This window comes from Lynx rufus, unplaced genomic scaffold, assembly GCF_022079265.1.
Source record: "Lynx rufus isolate CCGP_SWC_20201006 ecotype Redwood Valley unplaced genomic scaffold, mLynRuf1.p SCAF_15, whole genome shotgun sequence".
Classification (NCBI taxonomy): Eukaryota; Metazoa; Chordata; class Mammalia; order Carnivora; family Felidae; genus Lynx; species Lynx rufus.
The window spans coordinates 64,458,446-64,478,373 of record NW_025814829.1 but is presented as its reverse complement, the minus strand read 5'-3'; the positions used below and the strand labels follow the sequence as shown (position 1 = coordinate 64,478,373).

Sequence of the window (19,928 nt, the reverse complement as noted above, 5' to 3'; positions counted from 1 at the left end):
AATACTGCTGAGCGTGGCTCAGCAGTAACATTCCGTCCATGCAGTTGACAAAAGCCTCCGTACGCTCTCGCCCAAGTTCATAGAAGGAACAGTCCCGGAGGTATCCTTGAGCAGCACCAAGAAGATACTGACATGTATTCTGTGTCCTCCTAGGTGTCGCTAAGGTGAAAAAGCGGCGGCCCCTTCCTGAAAGGAGGCAGCAGGCTGGTGCTGAGGTGAGCTTGCCTGTCTTTCCCTGAGCAGCACAATTGCTTTCTTAGAGGCTTTCCAATCAACCCGTGTTGTACCTATGACAGTCTACGTTTTCGATGATACTGTCACTTTCCCTGATGGGGACAGTGGTGAGGGGTTGCCTCTTGCCAACGGTCACCTTGGTCAGGGGGACATTGACCACTGGCAGTGCCAAACCTGGTAACAAACAGTGTCCTAGGATCTTTTCCGTCAGCAGCAACCTGTCCTGCTGGGGTGAAGAATTTTGTAGTAGGCCTCCTCAGTGGTCTTGAGGGACACATCCCCAGGAGAAACAACTTCTGACAGGCATCCTGTTCATTTGCTTTTGTGGCCTTTGACTCAACCGCTGAGTCCCATCTTGTATCGTAAAGACGCAAAGGGAACTGAAGAGTGGTGCCAATAGTGTGTGTCGTGATCTCACCCTGATGGTGTTTTCTTTCCTAACATTCAGGTGGCCGTAGGAGCACAGGACACAGGTATGTATCCTGGAAACTGTTTCTTGCTGAGAAAAATGTTGAGATGGTGATGCAGGTGGGGCATTGTTGTTGACTTCAGTCTGGAGAGCTACCCTAATTCCAGAGGCCTGGGAGGACTGGTGCTTGTGAGTGGGGGGAAGGACCTACGTCCCAGGTGAAAAACTATGTGATACTTCTACAGTAGCAGAAAGATAATGTATTCCTCGAGTGTGGTGTGTTTTTGTGGGCATGAGTCCTGGGGTGGTTCTGTGTGTGTGTGTGTGTGTGTGTGTGTGTGTGTGTGTGTGTGTCACGTGATTGTGACTGTGAATGTGTGTTGGGTGTGTTTTCTTGGGAGACATACAGACTAAGCCACACAAAATGAGACAGACACACTGAAAGAGAGAGACAGAGAGAGAGAGAGTTTTAGACGTGGGTTTGCCCAGAGGATAGGTGTCACTGACACTGCACAATGATTCGTGTCTACGTTCTCACGCACTCCTCCCACTGCACACCTCGAGGAATACCGCTGTGCACGGCTCAGCAGTAACCTTTAGCCCACGGCGGTCACCGCAGCCTCAATATGCTCTGGCCCATGTTCATATCAAGGAACAGTCCCTGAGTGATACTTGAGCAGCACCAACATGGTACTGACAGGGATTGTGGTCTTTCTAGGTGTCCCCGAGGAGGAAAGACGGCGGCCCCGTCCTGTCCTGAGTCACCAGGCTGTTGCTGAGGTGAGCTTCCTGTCTTTCCTTGAGGACCACAAGTGCTTTCTTAGAGTCTTTGCAATCAACATCTGTTGTAAATGTGACAATGAACCGTTGAGATGATAATGTTATTTTCCCTGTGGGGAGAAACATATTGTCAATTTCCATGGTCGTTTCTTGCCAACTGTCCCCTTGGTCAGGGGGACATTGTCCACTGGCAGTGCCAAACCTGGTCATAAACAGCGTCCTAGGATCTTTTTCGGCAGGCGCACTTTTTCCTTCTGGGTGAACAGTTTTGTAGTCTGCATCCTCAGTGTTCTTTAGAGACACATCTCCAGGAAAAACGACTTCTGACAGGCATGTTGTCTTTGCTTTTGTGGCCTTTGACTCAAACACTGTGTCCCATCCTGAATCCCACAGTCACCGAGCGAACTGAAGAACGGTACACATACTGTCCATCATGATCTCACCCTGATGGTGTTTTCTTTTCTAACATTCAGGTGGCCGTAGGAGCACGAGAAGAAGAAGGTATGTGTCCTGGAAACTGTTTCTTGCTGAGGAAAATGTTTCGGGTGAGGGGTAGGTGGGGCATTCTTGCTGTCTTCAGTCTGGAGAGTACCCGGATATCAGGGTCCTGGGGGGACTGGTGCTTGAGGGTGGGGGGGAAAGACCGACATCCCAGGTGAAATCTATGTCCATGTGTCTGTGGTATGAGAAAGACAATGGATTCCTTCTGTGCGGTGTGATTGTGTGTGCATGAGTCTTGGGGTTGTTCTGTATCTCTGTATGTCGCATGAGTGTGAGGGTGTATGCGTGCGTGCGTGCGTGCGTGCGTGCGGGTGTGTTTTCTTGAGAGACTCAGAGACAGAGAGACAGAGCCACACACAGAAAGAGACAGACACAGTGAAAGAGAGGGAGAGAGAGAGACAGAGATGTGGGTTTGCCCAGAGATATGGGCCACTGACGTTGGACCATGACCAATACCTACCGTGCAGAGTCCTGGGAGGACTGGTGCCCGAGGGTGGGGGGGAAAGACCGACGTCCCAGGTGACAAACTAGGCGAGGTTTCTACAGTATAAGAAAGATGCTGTATATCTTTTGTGCGGTGTAATTTTGTGTGTTGAGTCTGGGGGTCGTTCTGTATGTGGGTGTACGTCGCGGCATCGTGACAGCGTACGTCTGCGTGTGTGTGTGTTTTCTTGAGAGACACAGAGAAAAAGCCACACAGAGAAAGAGACAGACACATTTCAAGAGAGGGGGAGAGAGAGCGAGCGACAGAGAGAGAGACAGACGTGGGCTTGCCCACGAGCTATGTGCCACTGACACTGAAAAATGACCAAAGGCTACATTCTCAAAAATCTCTGCATCCTGCACGCTTCCAGGAATACTGCTGAGCGTGGCTCAGCAGTAACATTCCGTCCATGCAGTTGACAAAAGCCTCCGTACGCTCTCGCCCAAGTTCATAGAAGGAACAGTCCCGGAGGTATCCTTGAGCAGCACCAAGAAGATACTGACATGTATTCTGTGTCCTCCTAGGTGTCGCTAAGGTGAAAAAGCGGCGGCCCCTTCCTGAAAGGAGGCAGCAGGCTGGTGCTGAGGTGAGCTTGCCTGTCTTTCCCTGAGCAGCACAATTGCTTTCTTAGAGGCTTTCCAATCAACCCGTGTTGTACCTATGACAGTCTACGTTTTCGATGATACTGTCACTTTCCCTGATGGGGACAGTGGTGAGGGGTTGCCTCTTGCCAACGGTCACCTTGGTCAGGGGGACATTGACCACTGGCAGTGCCAAACCTGGTAACAAACAGTGTCCTAGGATCTTTTCCGTCAGCAGCAACCTGTCCTGCTGGGGTGAAGAATTTTGTAGTAGGCCTCCTCAGTGGTCTTGAGGGACACATCCCCAGGAGAAACAACTTCTGACAGGCATCCTGTTCATTTGCTTTTGTGGCCTTTGACTCAACCGCTGAGTCCCATCTTGTATCGTAAAGACGCAAAGGGAACTGAAGAGTGGTGCCAATAGTGTGTGTCGTGATCTCACCCTGATGGTGTTTTCTTTCCTAACATTCAGGTGGCCGTAGGAGCACAGGACACAGGTATGTATCCTGGAAACTGTTTCTTGCTGAGAAAAATGTTGAGATGGTGATGCAGGTGGGGCATTGTTGTTGACTTCAGTCTGGAGAGCTACCCTAATTCCAGAGGCCTGGGAGGACTGGTGCTTGTGAGTGGGGGGAAGGACCTACGTCCCAGGTGAAAAACTATGTGATACTTCTACAGTAGCAGAAAGATAATGTATTCCTCGAGTGTGGTGTGTTTTTGTGGGCATGAGTCCTGGGGTGGTTCTGTGTGTGTGTGTGTGTGTGTGTGTGTGTGTGTGTGTGTGTGTCACGTGATTGTGACTGTGAATGTGTGTTGGGTGTGTTTTCTTGGGAGACATACAGACTAAGCCACACAAAATGAGACAGACACACTGAAAGAGAGAGTTTTAGACGTGGGTTTGCCCAGAGGATAGGTGTCACTGACACTGCACAATGATTCGTGTCTACGTTCTCACGCACTCCTCCCACTGCACACCTCGAGGAATACCGCTGTGCACGGCTCAGCAGTAACCTTTAGCCCACGGCGGTCACCGCAGCCTCAATATGCTCTGGCCCATGTTCATATCAAGGAACAGTCCCTGAGTGATACTTGAGCAGCACCAACATGGTACTGACAGGGATTGTGGTCTTTCTAGGTGTCCCCGAGGAGGAAAGACGGCGGCCCCGTCCTGTCCTGAGTCACCAGGCTGTTGCTGAGGTGAGCTTCCTGTCTTTCCTTGAGGACCACAAGTGCTTTCTTAGAGTCTTTGCAATCAACATCTGTTGTAAATGTGACAATGAACCGTTGAGATGATAATGTTATTTTCCCTGTGGGGAGAAACATATTGTCAATTTCCATGGTCGTTTCTTGCCAACTGTCCCCTTGGTCAGGGGGACATTGTCCACTGGCAGTGCCAAACCTGGTCATAAACAGCGTCCTAGGATCTTTTTCGGCAGGCGCACTTTTTCCTTCTGGGTGAACAGTTTTGTAGTCTGCATCCTCAGTGTTCTTTAGAGACACATCTCCAGGAAAAACGACTTCTGACAGGCATGTTGTCTTTGCTTTTGTGGCCTTTGACTCAAACACTGTGTCCCATCCTGAATCCCACAGTCACCGAGCGAACTGAAGAACGGTACACATACTGTCCATCATGATCTCACCCTGATGGTGTTTTCTTTTCTAACATTCAGGTGGCCGTAGGAGCACGAGAAGAAGAAGGTATGTGTCCTGGAAACTGTTTCTTGCTGAGGAAAATGTTTCGGGTGAGGGGTAGGTGGGGCATTCTTGCTGTCTTCAGTCTGGAGAGTACCCGGATATCAGGGTCCTGGGGGGACTGGTGCTTGAGGGTGGGGGGGAAAGACCGACATCCCAGGTGAAATCTATGTCCATGTGTCTGTGGTATGAGAAAGACAATGGATTCCTTCTGTGCGGTGTGATTGTGTGTGCATGAGTCTTGGGGTTGTTCTGTATCTCTGTATGTCGCATGAGTGTGAGGGTGTATGCGTGCGTGCGTGCGTGCGTGCGGGTGTGTTTTCTTGAGAGACTCAGAGACAGAGAGACAGAGCCACACACAGAAAGAGACAGACACAGTGAAAGAGAGGGAGAGAGAGAGACAGAGATGTGGGTTTGCCCAGAGATATGGGCCACTGACGTTGGACAATGACCAATACCTACCGTGCAGAGTCCTGGGAGGACTGGTGCCCGAGGGTGGGGGGGAAAGACCGACGTCCCAGGTGACAAACTAGGCGAGGTTTCTACAGTATAAGAAAGATGCTGTATATCTTTTGTGCGGTGTAATTTTGTGTGTTGAGTCTGGGGGTCGTTCTGTATGTGGGTGTACGTCGCGGCATCGTGACAGCGTACGTCTGCGTGTGTGTGTGTTTTCTTGAGAGACACAGAGAAAAAGCCACACAGAGAAAGAGACAGACACATTTCAAGAGAGGGGGAGAGAGAGCGAGCGACAGAGAGAGAGACAGACGTGGGCTTGCCCACGAGCTATGTGCCACTGACACTGAAAAATGACCAAAGGCTACATTCTCAAAAATCTCTGCATCCTGCACGCTTCCAGGAATACTGCTGAGCGTGGCTCAGCAGTAACATTCCGTCCATGCAGTTGACAAAAGCCTCCGTACGCTCTCGCCCAAGTTCATAGAAGGAACAGTCCCGGAGGTATCCTTGAGCAGCACCAAGAAGATACTGACATGTATTCTGTGTCCTCCTAGGTGTCGCTAAGGTGAAAAAGCGGCGGCCCCTTCCTGAAAGGAGGCAGCAGGCTGGTGCTGAGGTGAGCTTGCCTGTCTTTCCCTGAGCAGCACAATTGCTTTCTTAGAGGCTTTCCAATCAACCCGTGTTGTACCTATGACAGTCTACGTTTTCGATGATACTGTCACTTTCCCTGATGGGGACAGTGGTGAGGGGTTGCCTCTTGCCAACGGTCACCTTGGTCAGGGGGACATTGACCACTGGCAGTGCCAAACCTGGTAACAAACGGTGTCCTAGGATCTTTTCCGTCAGCAGCAACCTGTCCTGCTGGGGTGAAGAATTTTGTAGTAGGCCTCCTCAGTGGTCTTGAGGGACACATCCCCAGGAGAAACAACTTCTGACAGGCATCCTGTTCATTTGCTTTTGTGGCCTTTGACTCAACCGCTGAGTCCCATCTTGTATCGTAAAGACGCAAAGGGAACTGAAGAGTGGTGCCAATAGTGTGTGTCGTGATCTCACCCTGATGGTGTTTTCTTTCCTAACATTCAGGTGGCCGTAGGAGCACAGGACACAGGTATGTATCCTGGAAACTGTTTCTTGCTGAGAAAAATGTTGAGATGGTGATGCAGGTGGGGCATTGTTGTTGACTTCAGTCTGGAGAGCTACCCTAATTCCAGAGGCCTGGGAGGACTGGTGCTTGTGAGTGGGGGGAAGGACCTACGTCCCAGGTGAAAAACTATGTGATACTTCTACAGTAGCAGAAAGATAATGTATTCCTCGAGTGTGGTGTGTTTTTGTGGGCATGAGTCCTGGGGTGGTTCTGTGTGTGTGTGTGTGTGTGTGTGTGTGTGTGTGTGTGTGTGTCACGTGATTGTGACTGTGAATGTGTGTTGGGTGTGTTTTCTTGGGAGACATACAGACTAAGCCACACAAAATGAGACAGACACACTGAAAGAGAGAGACAGAGAGAGAGAGAGTTTTAGACGTGGGTTTGCCCAGAGGATAGGTGTCACTGACACTGCACAATGATTCGTGTCTACGTTCTCACGCACTCCTCCCACTGCACACCTCGAGGAATACCGCTGTGCACGGCTCAGCAGTAACCTTTAGCCCACGGCGGTCACCGCAGCCTCAATATGCTCTGGCCCATGTTCATATCAAGGAACAGTCCCTGAGTGATACTTGAGCAGCACCAACATGGTACTGACAGGGATTGTGGTCTTTCTAGGTGTCCCCGAGGAGGAAAGACGGCGGCCCCGTCCTGTCCTGAGTCACCAGGCTGTTGCTGAGGTGAGCTTCCTGTCTTTCCTTGAGGACCACAAGTGCTTTCTTAGAGTCTTTGCAATCAACATCTGTTGTAAATGTGACAATGAACCGTTGAGATGATAATGTTATTTTCCCTGTGGGGAGAAACATATTGTCAATTTCCATGGTCGTTTCTTGCCAACTGTCCCCTTGGTCAGGGGGACATTGTCCACTGGCAGTGCCAAACCTGGTCATAAACAGCGTCCTAGGATCTTTTTCGGCAGGCGCACTTTTTCCTTCTGGGTGAACAGTTTTGTAGTCTGCATCCTCAGTGTTCTTTAGAGACACATCTCCAGGAAAAACGACTTCTGACAGGCATGTTGTCTTTGCTTTTGTGGCCTTTGACTCAAACACTGTGTCCCATCCTGAATCCCACAGTCACCGAGCGAACTGAAGAACGGTACACATACTGTCCATCATGATCTCACCCTGATGGTGTTTTCTTTTCTAACATTCAGGTGGCCGTAGGAGCACGAGAAGAAGAAGGTATGTGTCCTGGAAACTGTTTCTTGCTGAGGAAAATGTTTCGGGTGAGGGGTAGGTGGGGCATTCTTGCTGTCTTCAGTCTGGAGAGTACCCGGATATCAGGGTCCTGGGGGGACTGGTGCTTGAGGGTGGGGGGGAAAGACCGACATCCCAGGTGAAATCTATGTCCATGTGTCTGTGGTATGAGAAAGACAATGGATTCCTTCTGTGCGGTGTGATTGTGTGTGCATGAGTCTTGGGGTTGTTCTGTATCTCTGTATGTCGCATGAGTGTGAGTGTGTATGCGTGCGTGCGTGCGTGCGTGCGTGCGTGCGGGTGTGTTTTCTTGAGAGACTCAGAGACAGAGAGACAGAGCCACACACAGAAAGAGACAGACACAGTGAAAGAGAGGGAGAGAGAGAGACAGAGATGTGGGTTTGCCCAGAGATATGGGCCACTGACGTTGGACAATGACCAATACCTACCGTGCAGAGTCCTGGGAGGACTGGTGCCCGAGGGTGGGGGGGAAAGACCGACGTCCCAGGTGACAAACTAGGCGAGGTTTCTACAGTATAAGAAAGATGCTGTATATCTTTTGTGCGGTGTAATTTTGTGTGTTGAGTCTGGGGGTCGTTCTGTATGTGGGTGTACGTCGCGGCATCGTGACAGCGTACGTCTGCGTGTGTGTGTGTTTTCTTGAGAGACACAGAGAAAAAGCCACACAGAGAAAGAGACAGACACATTTCAAGAGAGGGGGAGAGAGAGCGAGCGACAGAGAGAGAGACAGACGTGGGCTTGCCCACGAGCTATGTGCCACTGACACTGAAAAATGACCAAAGGCTACATTCTCAAAAATCTCTGCATCCTGCACGCTTCCAGGAATACTGCTGAGCGTGGCTCAGCAGTAACATTCCGTCCATGCAGTTGACAAAAGCCTCCGTACGCTCTCGCCCAAGTTCATAGAAGGAACAGTCCCGGAGGTATCCTTGAGCAGCACCAAGAAGATACTGACATGTATTCTGTGTCCTCCTAGGTGTCGCGAAGGTGAAAAAGCGGCGGCCCCTTCCTGAAAGGAGGCAGCAGGCTGGTGCTGAGGTGAGCTTGCCTGTCTTTCCCTGAGCAGCACAATTGCTTTCTTAGAGGCTTTCCAATCAACCCGTGTTGTACCTATGACAGTCTACGTTTTCGATGATACTGTCACTTTCCCTGATGGGGACAGTGGTGAGGGGTTGCCTCTTGCCAACGGTCACCTTGGTCAGGGGGACATTGACCACTGGCAGTGCCAAACCTGGTAACAAACAGTGTCCTAGGATCTTTTCCGTCAGCAGCAACCTGTCCTGCTGGGGTGAAGAATTTTGTAGTAGGCCTCCTCAGTGGTCTTGAGGGACACATCCCCAGGAGAAACAACTTCTGACAGGCATCCTGTTCATTTGCTTTTGTGGCCTTTGACTCAACCGCTGAGTCCCATCTTGTATCGTAAAGACGCAAAGGGAACTGAAGAGTGGTGCCAATAGTGTGTGTCGTGATCTCACCCTGATGGTGTTTTCTTTCCTAACATTCAGGTGGCCGTAGGAGCACAGGACACAGGTATGTATCCTGGAAACTGTTTCTTGCTGAGAAAAATGTTGAGATGGTGATGCAGGTGGGGCATTGTTGTTGACTTCAGTCTGGAGAGCTACCCTAATTCCAGAGGCCTGGGAGGACTGGTGCTTGTGAGTGGGGGGAAGGACCTACGTCCCAGGTGAAAAACTATGTGATACTTCTACAGTAGCAGAAAGATAATGTATTCCTCGAGTGTGGTGTGTTTTTGTGGGCATGAGTCCTGGGGTGGTTCTGTGTGTGTGTGTGTGTGTGTGTGTGTGTGTGTGTGTGTGTGTCACGTGATTGTGACTGTGAATGTGTGTTGGGTGTGTTTTCTTGGGAGACATACAGACTAAGCCACACAAAATGAGACAGACACACTGAAAGAGAGAGAGAGAGAGAGAGAGAGAGTTTTAGACGTGGGTTTGCCCAGAGGATAGGTGTCACTGACACTGCACAATGATTCGTGTCTACGTTCTCACGCACTCCTCCCACTGCACACCTCGAGGAATACCGCTGTGCACGGCTCAGCAGTAACCTTTAGCCCACGGCGGTCACCGCAGCCTCAATATGCTCTGGCCCATGTTCATATCAAGGAACAGTCCCTGAGTGATACTTGAGCAGCACCAACATGGTACTGACAGGGATTGTGGTCTTTCTAGGTGTCCCCGAGGAGGAAAGACGGCGGCCCCGTCCTGTCCTGAGTCACCAGGCTGTTGCTGAGGTGAGCTTCCTGTCTTTCCTTGAGGACCACAAGTGCTTTCTTAGAGTCTTTGCAATCAACATCTGTTGTAAATGTGACAATGAACCGTTGAGATGATAATGTTATTTTCCCTGTGGGGAGAAACATATTGTCAATTTCCATGGTCGTTTCTTGCCAACTGTCCCCTTGGTCAGGGGGACATTGTCCACTGGCAGTGCCAAACCTGGTCATAAACAGCGTCCTAGGATCTTTTTCGGCAGGCGCACTTTTTCCTTCTGGGTGAACAGTTTTGTAGTCTGCATCCTCAGTGTTCTTTAGAGACACATCTCCAGGAAAAACGACTTCTGACAGGCATGTTGTCTTTGCTTTTGTGGCCTTTGACTCAAACACTGTGTCCCATCCTGAATCCCACAGTCACCGAGCGAACTGAAGAACGGTACACATACTGTCCATCATGATCTCACCCTGATGGTGTTTTCTTTTCTAACATTCAGGTGGCCGTAGGAGCACGAGAAGAAGAAGGTATGTGTCCTGGAAACTGTTTCTTGCTGAGGAAAATGTTTCGGGTGAGGGGTAGGTGGGGCATTCTTGCTGTCTTCAGTCTGGAGAGTACCCGGATATCAGGGTCCTGGGGGGACTGGTGCTTGAGGGTGGGGGGGAAAGACCGACATCCCAGGTGAAATCTATGTCCATGTGTCTGTGGTATGAGAAAGACAATGGATTCCTTCTGTGCGGTGTGATTGTGTGTGCATGAGTCTTGGGGTTGTTCTGTATCTCTGTATGTCGCATGAGTGTGAGGGTGTATGCGTGCGTGCGTGCGTGCGTGCGTGCGGGTGTGTTTTCTTGAGAGACTCAGAGACAGAGAGACAGAGCCACACACAGAAAGAGACAGACACAGTGAAAGAGAGGGAGAGAGAGAGACAGAGATGTGGGTTTGCCCAGAGATATGGGCCACTGACGTTGGACCATGACCAATACCTACCGTGCAGAGTCCTGGGAGGACTGGTGCCCGAGGGTGGGGGGGAAAGACCGACGTCCCAGGTGACAAACTAGGCGAGGTTTCTACAGTATAAGAAAGATGCTGTATATCTTTTGTGCGGTGTAATTTTGTGTGTTGAGTCTGGGGGTCGTTCTGTATGTGGGTGTACGTCGCGGCATCGTGACAGCGTACGTCTGCGTGTGTGTGTGTTTTCTTGAGAGACACAGAGAAAAAGCCACACAGAGAAAGAGACAGACACATTTCAAGAGAGGGGGAGAGAGAGCGAGCGACAGAGAGAGAGACAGACGTGGGCTTGCCCACGAGCTATGTGCCACTGACACTGAAAAATGACCAAAGGCTACATTCTCAAAAATCTCTGCATCCTGCACGCTTCCAGGAATACTGCTGAGCGTGGCTCAGCAGTAACATTCCGTCCATGCAGTTGACAAAAGCCTCCGTACGCTCTCGCCCAAGTTCATAGAAGGAACAGTCCCGGAGGTATCCTTGAGCAGCACCAAGAAGATACTGACATGTATTCTGTGTCCTCCTAGGTGTCGCTAAGGTGAAAAAGCGGCGGCCCCTTCCTGAAAGGAGGCAGCAGGCTGGTGCTGAGGTGAGCTTGCCTGTCTTTCCCTGAGCAGCACAATTGCTTTCTTAGAGGCTTTCCAATCAACCCGTGTTGTACCTATGACAGTCTACGTTTTCGATGATACTGTCACTTTCCCTGATGGGGACAGTGGTGAGGGGTTGCCTCTTGCCAACGGTCACCTTGGTCAGGGGGACATTGACCACTGGCAGTGCCAAACCTGGTAACAAACAGTGTCCTAGGATCTTTTCCGTCAGCAGCAACCTGTCCTGCTGGGGTGAAGAATTTTGTAGTAGGCCTCCTCAGTGGTCTTGAGGGACACATCCCCAGGAGAAACAACTTCTGACAGGCATCCTGTTCATTTGCTTTTGTGGCCTTTGACTCAACCGCTGAGTCCCATCTTGTATCGTAAAGACGCAAAGGGAACTGAAGAGTGGTGCCAATAGTGTGTGTCGTGATCTCACCCTGATGGTGTTTTCTTTCCTAACATTCAGGTGGCCGTAGGAGCACAGGACACAGGTATGTATCCTGGAAACTGTTTCTTGCTGAGAAAAATGTTGAGATGGTGATGCAGGTGGGGCATTGTTGTTGACTTCAGTCTGGAGAGCTACCCTAATTCCAGAGGCCTGGGAGGACTGGTGCTTGTGAGTGGGGGGAAGGACCTACGTCCCAGGTGAAAAACTATGTGATACTTCTACAGTAGCAGAAAGATAATGTATTCCTCGAGTGTGGTGTGTTTTTGTGGGCATGAGTCCTGGGGTGGTTCTGTGTGTGTGTGTGTGTGTGTGTGTGTGTGTGTGTGTGTGTGTCACGTGATTGTGACTGTGAATGTGTGTTGGGTGTGTTTTCTTGGGAGACATACAGACTAAGCCACACAAAATGAGACAGACACACTGAAAGAGAGAGAGAGAGAGAGAGAGAGAGAGAGAGTTTTAGACGTGGGTTTGCCCAGAGGATAGGTGTCACTGACACTGCACAATGATTCGTGTCTACGTTCTCACGCACTCCTCCCACTGCACACCTCGAGGAATACCGCTGTGCACGGCTCAGCAGTAACCTTTAGCCCACGGCGGTCACCGCAGCCTCAATATGCTCTGGCCCATGTTCATATCAAGGAACAGTCCCTGAGTGATACTTGAGCAGCACCAACATGGTACTGACAGGGATTGTGGTCTTTCTAGGTGTCCCCGAGGAGGAAAGACGGCGGCCCCGTCCTGTCCTGAGTCACCAGGCTGTTGCTGAGGTGAGCTTCCTGTCTTTCCTTGAGGACCACAAGTGCTTTCTTAGAGTCTTTGCAATCAACATCTGTTGTAAATGTGACAATGAACCGTTGAGATGATAATGTTATTTTCCCTGTGGGGAGAAACATATTGTCAATTTCCATGGTCGTTTCTTGCCAACTGTCCCCTTGGTCAGGGGGACATTGTCCACTGGCAGTGCCAAACCTGGTCATAAACAGCGTCCTAGGATCTTTTTCGGCAGGCGCACTTTTTCCTTCTGGGTGAACAGTTTTGTAGTCTGCATCCTCAGTGTTCTTTAGAGACACATCTCCAGGAAAAACGACTTCTGACAGGCATGTTGTCTTTGCTTTTGTGGCCTTTGACTCAAACACTGTGTCCCATCCTGAATCCCACAGTCACCGAGCGAACTGAAGAACGGTACACATACTGTCCATCATGATCTCACCCTGATGGTGTTTTCTTTTCTAACATTCAGGTGGCCGTAGGAGCACGAGAAGAAGAAGGTATGTGTCCTGGAAACTGTTTCTTGCTGAGGAAAATGTTTCGGGTGAGGGGTAGGTGGGGCATTCTTGCTGTCTTCAGTCTGGAGAGTACCCGGATATCAGGGTCCTGGGGGGACTGGTGCTTGAGGGTGGGGGGGAAAGACCGACATCCCAGGTGAAATCTATGTCCATGTGTCTGTGGTATGAGAAAGACAATGGATTCCTTCTGTGCGGTGTGATTGTGTGTGCATGAGTCTTGGGGTTGTTCTGTATCTCTGTATGTCGCATGAGTGTGAGTGTGTATGCGTGCGTGCGTGCGTGCGTGCGTGCGTGCGGGTGTGTTTTCTTGAGAGACTCAGAGACAGAGAGACAGAGCCACACACAGAAAGAGACAGACACAGTGAAAGAGAGGGAGAGAGAGAGACAGAGATGTGGGTTTGCCCAGAGATATGGGCCACTGACGTTGGACCATGACCAATACCTACCGTGCAGAGTCCTGGGAGGACTGGTGCCCGAGGGTGGGGGGGAAAGACCGACGTCCCAGGTGACAAACTAGGCGAGGTTTCTACAGTATAAGAAAGATGCTGTATATCTTTTGTGCGGTGTAATTTTGTGTGTTGAGTCTGGGGGTCGTTCTGTATGTGGGTGTACGTCGCGGCATCGTGACAGCGTACGTCTGCGTGTGTGTGTGTTTTCTTGAGAGACACAGAGAAAAAGCCACACAGAGAAAGAGACAGACACATTTCAAGAGAGGGGGAGAGAGAGCGAGCGACAGAGAGAGAGACAGACGTGGGCTTGCCCACGAGCTATGTGCCACTGACACTGAAAAATGACCAAAGGCTACATTCTCAAAAATCTCTGCATCCTGCACGCTTCCAGGAATACTGCTGAGCGTGGCTCAGCAGTAACATTCCGTCCATGCAGTTGACAAAAGCCTCCGTACGCTCTCGCCCAAGTTCATAGAAGGAACAGTCCCGGAGGTATCCTTGAGCAGCACCAAGAAGATACTGACATGTATTCTGTGTCCTCCTAGGTGTCGCGAAGGTGAAAAAGCGGCGGCCCCTTCCTGAAAGGAGGCAGCAGGCTGGTGCTGAGGTGAGCTTGCCTGTCTTTCCCTGAGCAGCACAATTGCTTTCTTAGAGGCTTTCCAATCAACCCGTGTTGTACCTATGACAGTCTACGTTTTCGATGATACTGTCACTTTCCCTGATGGGGACAGTGGTGAGGGGTTGCCTCTTGCCAACGGTCACCTTGGTCAGGGGGACATTGACCACTGGCAGTGCCAAACCTGGTAACAAACAGTGTCCTAGGATCTTTTCCGTCAGCAGCAACCTGTCCTGCTGGGGTGAAGAATTTTGTAGTAGGCCTCCTCAGTGGTCTTGAGGGACACATCCCCAGGAGAAACAACTTCTGACAGGCATCCTGTTCATTTGCTTTTGTGGCCTTTGACTCAACCGCTGAGTCCCATCTTGTATCGTAAAGACGCAAAGGGAACTGAAGAGTGGTGCCAATAGTGTGTGTCGTGATCTCACCCTGATGGTGTTTTCTTTCCTAACATTCAGGTGGCCGTAGGAGCACAGGACACAGGTATGTATCCTGGAAACTGTTTCTTGCTGAGAAAAATGTTGAGATGGTGATGCAGGTGGGGCATTGTTGTTGACTTCAGTCTGGAGAGCTACCCTAATTCCAGAGGCCTGGGAGGACTGGTGCTTGTGAGTGGGGGGAAGGACCTACGTCCCAGGTGAAAAACTATGTGATACTTCTACAGTAGCAGAAAGATAATGTATTCCTCGAGTGTGGTGTGTTTTTGTGGGCATGAGTCCTGGGGTGGTTCTGTGTGTGTGTGTGTGTGTGTGTGTGTGTGTGTGTGTGTGTCACGTGATTGTGACTGTGAATGTGTGTTGGGTGTGTTTTCTTGGGAGACATACAGACTAAGCCACACAAAATGAGACAGACACACTGAAAGAGAGAGACAGAGAGAGAGAGAGTTTTAGACGTGGGTTTGCCCAGAGGATAGGTGTCACTGACACTGCACAATGATTCGTGTCTACGTTCTCACGCACTCCTCCCACTGCACACCTCGAGGAATACCGCTGTGCACGGCTCAGCAGTAACCTTTAGCCCACGGCGGTCACCGCAGCCTCAATATGCTCTGGCCCATGTTCATATCAAGGAACAGTCCCTGAGTGATACTTGAGCAGCACCAACATGGTACTGACAGGGATTGTGGTCTTTCTAGGTGTCCCCGAGGAGGAAAGACGGCGGCCCCGTCCTGTCCTGAGTCACCAGGCTGTTGCTGAGGTGAGCTTCCTGTCTTTCCTTGAGGACCACAAGTGCTTTCTTAGAGTCTTTGCAATCAACATCTGTTGTAAATGTGACAATGAACCGTTGAGATGATAATGTTATTTTCCCTGTGGGGAGAAACATATTGTCAATTTCCATGGTCGTTTCTTGCCAACTGTCCCCTTGGTCAGGGGGACATTGTCCACTGGCAGTGCCAAACCTGGTCATAAACAGCGTCCTAGGATCTTTTTCGGCAGGCGCACTTTTTCCTTCTGGGTGAACAGTTTTGTAGTCTGCATCCTCAGTGTTCTTTAGAGACACATCTCCAGGAAAAACGACTTCTGACAGGCATGTTGTCTTTGCTTTTGTGGCCTTTGACTCAAACACTGTGTCCCATCCTGAATCCCACAGTCACCGAGCGAACTGAAGAACGGTACACATACTGTCCATCATGATCTCACCCTGATGGTGTTTTCTTTTCTAACATTCAGGTGGCCGTAGGAGCACGAGAAGAAGAAGGTATGTGTCCTGGAAACTGTTTCTTGCTGAGGAAAATGTTTCGGGTGAGGGGTAGGTGGGGCATTCTTGCTGTCTTCAGTCTGGAGAGTACCCGGATATCAGGGTCCTGGGGGGACTGGTGCTTGAGGGTGGGGGGGAAAGACCGACATCCCAGGTGAAATCTATGTCCATGTGTCTGTGGTATGAGAAAGACAATGGATTCCTTCTGTGCGGTGTGATTGTGTGTGCATGAGTCTTGGGGTTGTTCTGTATCTCTGTATGTCGCATGAGTGTGAGGGTGTATGCGTGCGTGTGTGCGTGCGTGCATGCGGGTGTGTTTTCTTGAGAGACTCAGAGACAGAGAGACAGAGCCACACACAGAAAGAGACAGACACAGTGAAAGAGAGGGAGAGAGAGAGACAGAGATGTGGGTTTGCCCAGAGATATGGGCCACTGACGTTGGACCATGACCAATACCTACCGTGCAGAGTCCTGGGAGGACTGGTGCCCGAGGGTGGGGGGGAAAGACCGACGTCCCAGGTGACAAACTAGGCGAGGTTTCTACAGTATAAGAAAGATGCTGTATATCTTTTGTGCGGTGTAATTTTGTGTGTTGAGTCTGGGGGTCGTTCTGTATGTGGGTGTACGTCGCGGCATCGTGACAGCGTACGTCTGCGTGTGTGTGTGTTTTCTTGAGAGACACAGAGAAAAAGCCACACAGAGAAAGAGACAGACACATTTCAAGAGAGGGGGAGAGAGAGCGAGCGACAGAGAGAGAGACAGACGTGGGCTTGCCCACGAGCTATGTGCCACTGACACTGAAAAATGACCAAAGGCTACATTCTCAAAAATCTCTGCATCCTGCACGCTTCCAGGAATACTGCTGAGCGTGGCTCAGCAGTAACATTCCGTCCATGCAGTTGACAAAAGCCTCCGTACGCTCTCGCCCAAGTTCATAGAAGGAACAGTCCCGGAGGTATCCTTGAGCAGCACCAAGAAGATACTGACGTGTATTCTGTGTCCTCCTAGGTGTCGCTAAGGTGAAAAAGCGGCGGCCCCTTCCTGAAAGGAGGCAGCAGGCTGGTGCTGAGGTGAGCTTGCCTGTCTTTCCCTGAGCAGCACAATTGCTTTCTTAGAGGCTTTCCAATCAACCCGTGTTGTACCTATGACAGTCTACGTTTTCGATGATACTGTCACTTTCCCTGATGGGGACAGTGGTGAGGGGTTGCCTCTTGCCAACGGTCACCTTGGTCAGGGGGACATTGACCACTGGCAGTGCCAAACCTGGTAACAAACGGTGTCCTAGGATCTTTTCCGTCAGCAGCAACCTGTCCTGCTGGGGTGAAGAATTTTGTAGTAGGCCTCCTCAGTGGTCTTGAGGGACACATCCCCAGGAGAAACAACTTCTGACAGGCATCCTGTTCATTTGCTTTTGTGGCCTTTGACTCAACCGCTGAGTCCCATCTTGTATCGTAAAGACGCAAAGGGAACTGAAGGGTGGTGCCAATAGTGTGTGTCGTGATCTCACCCTGATGGTGTTTTCTTTCCTAACATTCAGGTGGCCGTAGGAGCACAGGACACAGGTATGTATCCTGGAAACTGTTTCTTGCTGAGAAAAATGTTGAGATGGTGATGCAGGTGGGGCATTGTTGTTGACTTCAGTCTGGAGAGCTACCCTAATTCCAGAGGCCTGGGAGGACTGGTGCTTGTGAGTGGGGGGAAGGACCTACGTCCCAGGTGAAAAACTATGTGACACTTCTACAGTAGCAGAAAGATAATGTATTCCTCAAGTGTGGTGTGTTTTTGTGGGCATGAGTCCTGGGGTGGTTCTGTGTGTGTGTGTGTGTGTGTGTGTGTGTGTGTGTGTGTCACGTGATTGTGACTGTGAATGTGTGTTGGGTGTGTTTTCTTGGGAGACATACAGACTAAGCCACACAAAATGAGACAGACACACTGAAAGAGAGAGACAGAGAGAGAGAGAGTTTTAGACGTGGGTTTGCCCAGAGGATAGGTGTCACTGACACTGCACAATGATTCGTGTCTACGTTCTCACGCACTCCTCCCACTGCACACCTCGAGGAATACCGCTGTGCACGGCTCAGCAGTAACCTTTAGCCCACGGCGGTCACCGCAGCCTCAATATGCTCTGGCCCATGTTCATATCAAGGAACAGTCCCTGAGTGATACTTGAGCAGCACCAACATGGTACTGACAGGGATTGTGGTCTTTCTAGGTGTCCCCGAGGAGGAAAGACGGCGGCCCCGTCCTGTCCTGAGTCACCAGGCTGTTGCTGAGGTGAGCTTCCTGTCTTTCCTTGAGGACCACAAGTGCTTTCTTAGAGTCTTTGCAATCAACATCTGTTGTAAATGTGACAATGAACCGTTGAGATGATAATGTTATTTTCCCTGTGGGGAGAAACATATTGTCAATTTCCATGGTCGTTTCTTGCCAACTGTCCCCTTGGTCAGGGGGACATTGTCCACTGGCAGTGCCAAACCTGGTCATAAACAGCGTCCTAGGATCTTTTTCGGCAGGCGCACTTTTTCCTTCTGGGTGAACAGTTTTGTAGTCTGCATCCTCAGTGTTCTTTAGAGACACATCTCCAGGAAAAACGACTTCTGACAGGCATGTTGTCTTTGCTTTTGTGGCCTTTGACTCAAACACTGTGTCCCATCCTGAATCCCACAGTCACCGAGCGAACTGAAGAACGGTACACATACTGTCCATCATGATCTCACCCTGATGGTGTTTTCTTTTCTAACATTCAGGTGGCCGTAGGAGCACGAGAAGAAGAAGGTATGTGTCCTGGAAACTGTTTCTTGCTGAGGAAAATGTTTCGGGTGAGGGGTAGGTGGGGCATTCTTGCTGTCTTCAGTCTGGAGAGTACCCGGATATCAGGGTCCTGGGGGGACTGGTGCTTGAGGGTGGGGGGGAAAGACCGACATCCCAGGTGAAATCTATGTCCATGTGTCTGTGGTATGAGAAAGACAATGGATTCCTTCTGTGCGGTGTGATTGTGTGTGCATGAGTCTTGGGGTTGTTCTGTATCTCTGTATGTCGCATGAGTGTGAGGGTGTATGCGTGCGTGTGTGCGTGCGTGCGTGCGGGTGTGTTTTCTTGAGAGACTCAGAGACAGAGAGACAGAGCCACACACAGAAAGAGACAGACACAGTGAAAGAGAGGGAGAGAGAGAGACAGAGATGTGGGTTTGCCCAGAGATATGGGCCACTGACGTTGGACCATGACCAATACCTACCGTGCAGAGTCCTGGGAGGACTGGTGCCCGAGGGTGGGGGGGAAAGACCGACGTCCCAGGTGACAAACTAGGCGAGGTTTCTACAGTATAAGAAAGATGCTGTATATCTTTTGTGCGGTGTAATTTTGTGTGTTGAGTCTGGGGGTCGTTCTGTATGTGGGTGTACGTCGCGGCATCGTGACAGCGTACGTCTGCGTGTGTGTGTGTTTTCTTGAGAGACACAGAGAAAAAGCCACACAGAGAAAGAGACAGACACATTTCAAGAGAGGGGGAGAGAGAGCGAGCGACAGAGAGAGAGACAGACGTGGGCTTGCCCACGAGCTATGTGCCACTGACACTGAAAAATGACCAAAGGCTACATTCTCAAAAATCTCTGCATCCTGCACGCTTCCAGGAATACTGCTGAGCGTGGCTCAGCAGTAACATTCCGTCCATGCAGTTGACAAAAGCCTCCGTACGCTCTCGCCCAAGTTCATAGAAGGAACAGTCCCGGAGGTATCCTTGAGCAGCACCAAGAAGATACTGACATGTATTCTGTGTCCTCCTAGGTGTCGCTAAGGTGAAAAAGCGGCGGCCCCTTCCTGAAAGGAGGCAGCAGGCTGGTGCTGAGGTGAGCTTGCCTGTCTTTCCCTGAGCAGCACAATTGCTTTCTTAGAGGCTTTCCAATCAACCCGTGTTGTACCTATGACAGTCTACGTTTTCGATGATACTGTCACTTTCCCTGATGGGGACAGTGGTGAGGGGTTGCCTCTTGCCAACGGTCACCTTGGTCAGGGGGACATTGACCACTGGCAGTGCCAAACCTGGTAACAAACAGTGTCCTAGGATCTTTTCCGTCAGCAGCAACCTGTCCTGCTGGGGTGAAGAATTTTGTAGTA

At 50.5% G+C, this 19,928-nt stretch overlaps 1 protein-coding gene across 1 annotated transcript in view; it reads left to right on the top strand.

Annotated features, from left to right (window-relative positions):
- The window catches only part of LOC124509896 (titin-like), a 72,368-nt gene that overhangs the window by 12,163 nt on the left and 40,277 nt on the right, over nucleotides 1-19,928 (top strand). Inside the window, exons 18-46 of the mRNA XM_047076484.1 lie at nucleotides 154-215; nucleotides 683-707; nucleotides 1,362-1,423; nucleotides 1,897-1,924; nucleotides 2,933-2,994; nucleotides 3,462-3,486; nucleotides 4,125-4,186; nucleotides 4,660-4,687; nucleotides 5,692-5,753; nucleotides 6,221-6,245; nucleotides 6,900-6,961; nucleotides 7,435-7,462; nucleotides 8,475-8,536; nucleotides 9,004-9,028; nucleotides 9,685-9,746; nucleotides 10,220-10,247; nucleotides 11,256-11,317; nucleotides 11,785-11,809; nucleotides 12,472-12,533; nucleotides 13,007-13,034; nucleotides 14,047-14,108; nucleotides 14,576-14,600; nucleotides 15,253-15,314; nucleotides 15,788-15,815; nucleotides 16,824-16,885; nucleotides 17,353-17,377; nucleotides 18,028-18,089; nucleotides 18,563-18,590; nucleotides 19,599-19,660. Coding sequence (XP_046932440.1) covers nucleotides 154-215; nucleotides 683-707; nucleotides 1,362-1,423; nucleotides 1,897-1,924; nucleotides 2,933-2,994; nucleotides 3,462-3,486; nucleotides 4,125-4,186; nucleotides 4,660-4,687; nucleotides 5,692-5,753; nucleotides 6,221-6,245; nucleotides 6,900-6,961; nucleotides 7,435-7,462; nucleotides 8,475-8,536; nucleotides 9,004-9,028; nucleotides 9,685-9,746; nucleotides 10,220-10,247; nucleotides 11,256-11,317; nucleotides 11,785-11,809; nucleotides 12,472-12,533; nucleotides 13,007-13,034; nucleotides 14,047-14,108; nucleotides 14,576-14,600; nucleotides 15,253-15,314; nucleotides 15,788-15,815; nucleotides 16,824-16,885; nucleotides 17,353-17,377; nucleotides 18,028-18,089; nucleotides 18,563-18,590; nucleotides 19,599-19,660 — 1,301 coding nt within the window. The remainder of the gene's footprint in view (nucleotides 1-153; nucleotides 216-682; nucleotides 708-1,361; nucleotides 1,424-1,896; nucleotides 1,925-2,932; nucleotides 2,995-3,461; nucleotides 3,487-4,124; nucleotides 4,187-4,659; nucleotides 4,688-5,691; nucleotides 5,754-6,220; nucleotides 6,246-6,899; nucleotides 6,962-7,434; nucleotides 7,463-8,474; nucleotides 8,537-9,003; nucleotides 9,029-9,684; nucleotides 9,747-10,219; nucleotides 10,248-11,255; nucleotides 11,318-11,784; nucleotides 11,810-12,471; nucleotides 12,534-13,006; nucleotides 13,035-14,046; nucleotides 14,109-14,575; nucleotides 14,601-15,252; nucleotides 15,315-15,787; nucleotides 15,816-16,823; nucleotides 16,886-17,352; nucleotides 17,378-18,027; nucleotides 18,090-18,562; nucleotides 18,591-19,598; nucleotides 19,661-19,928) is intronic.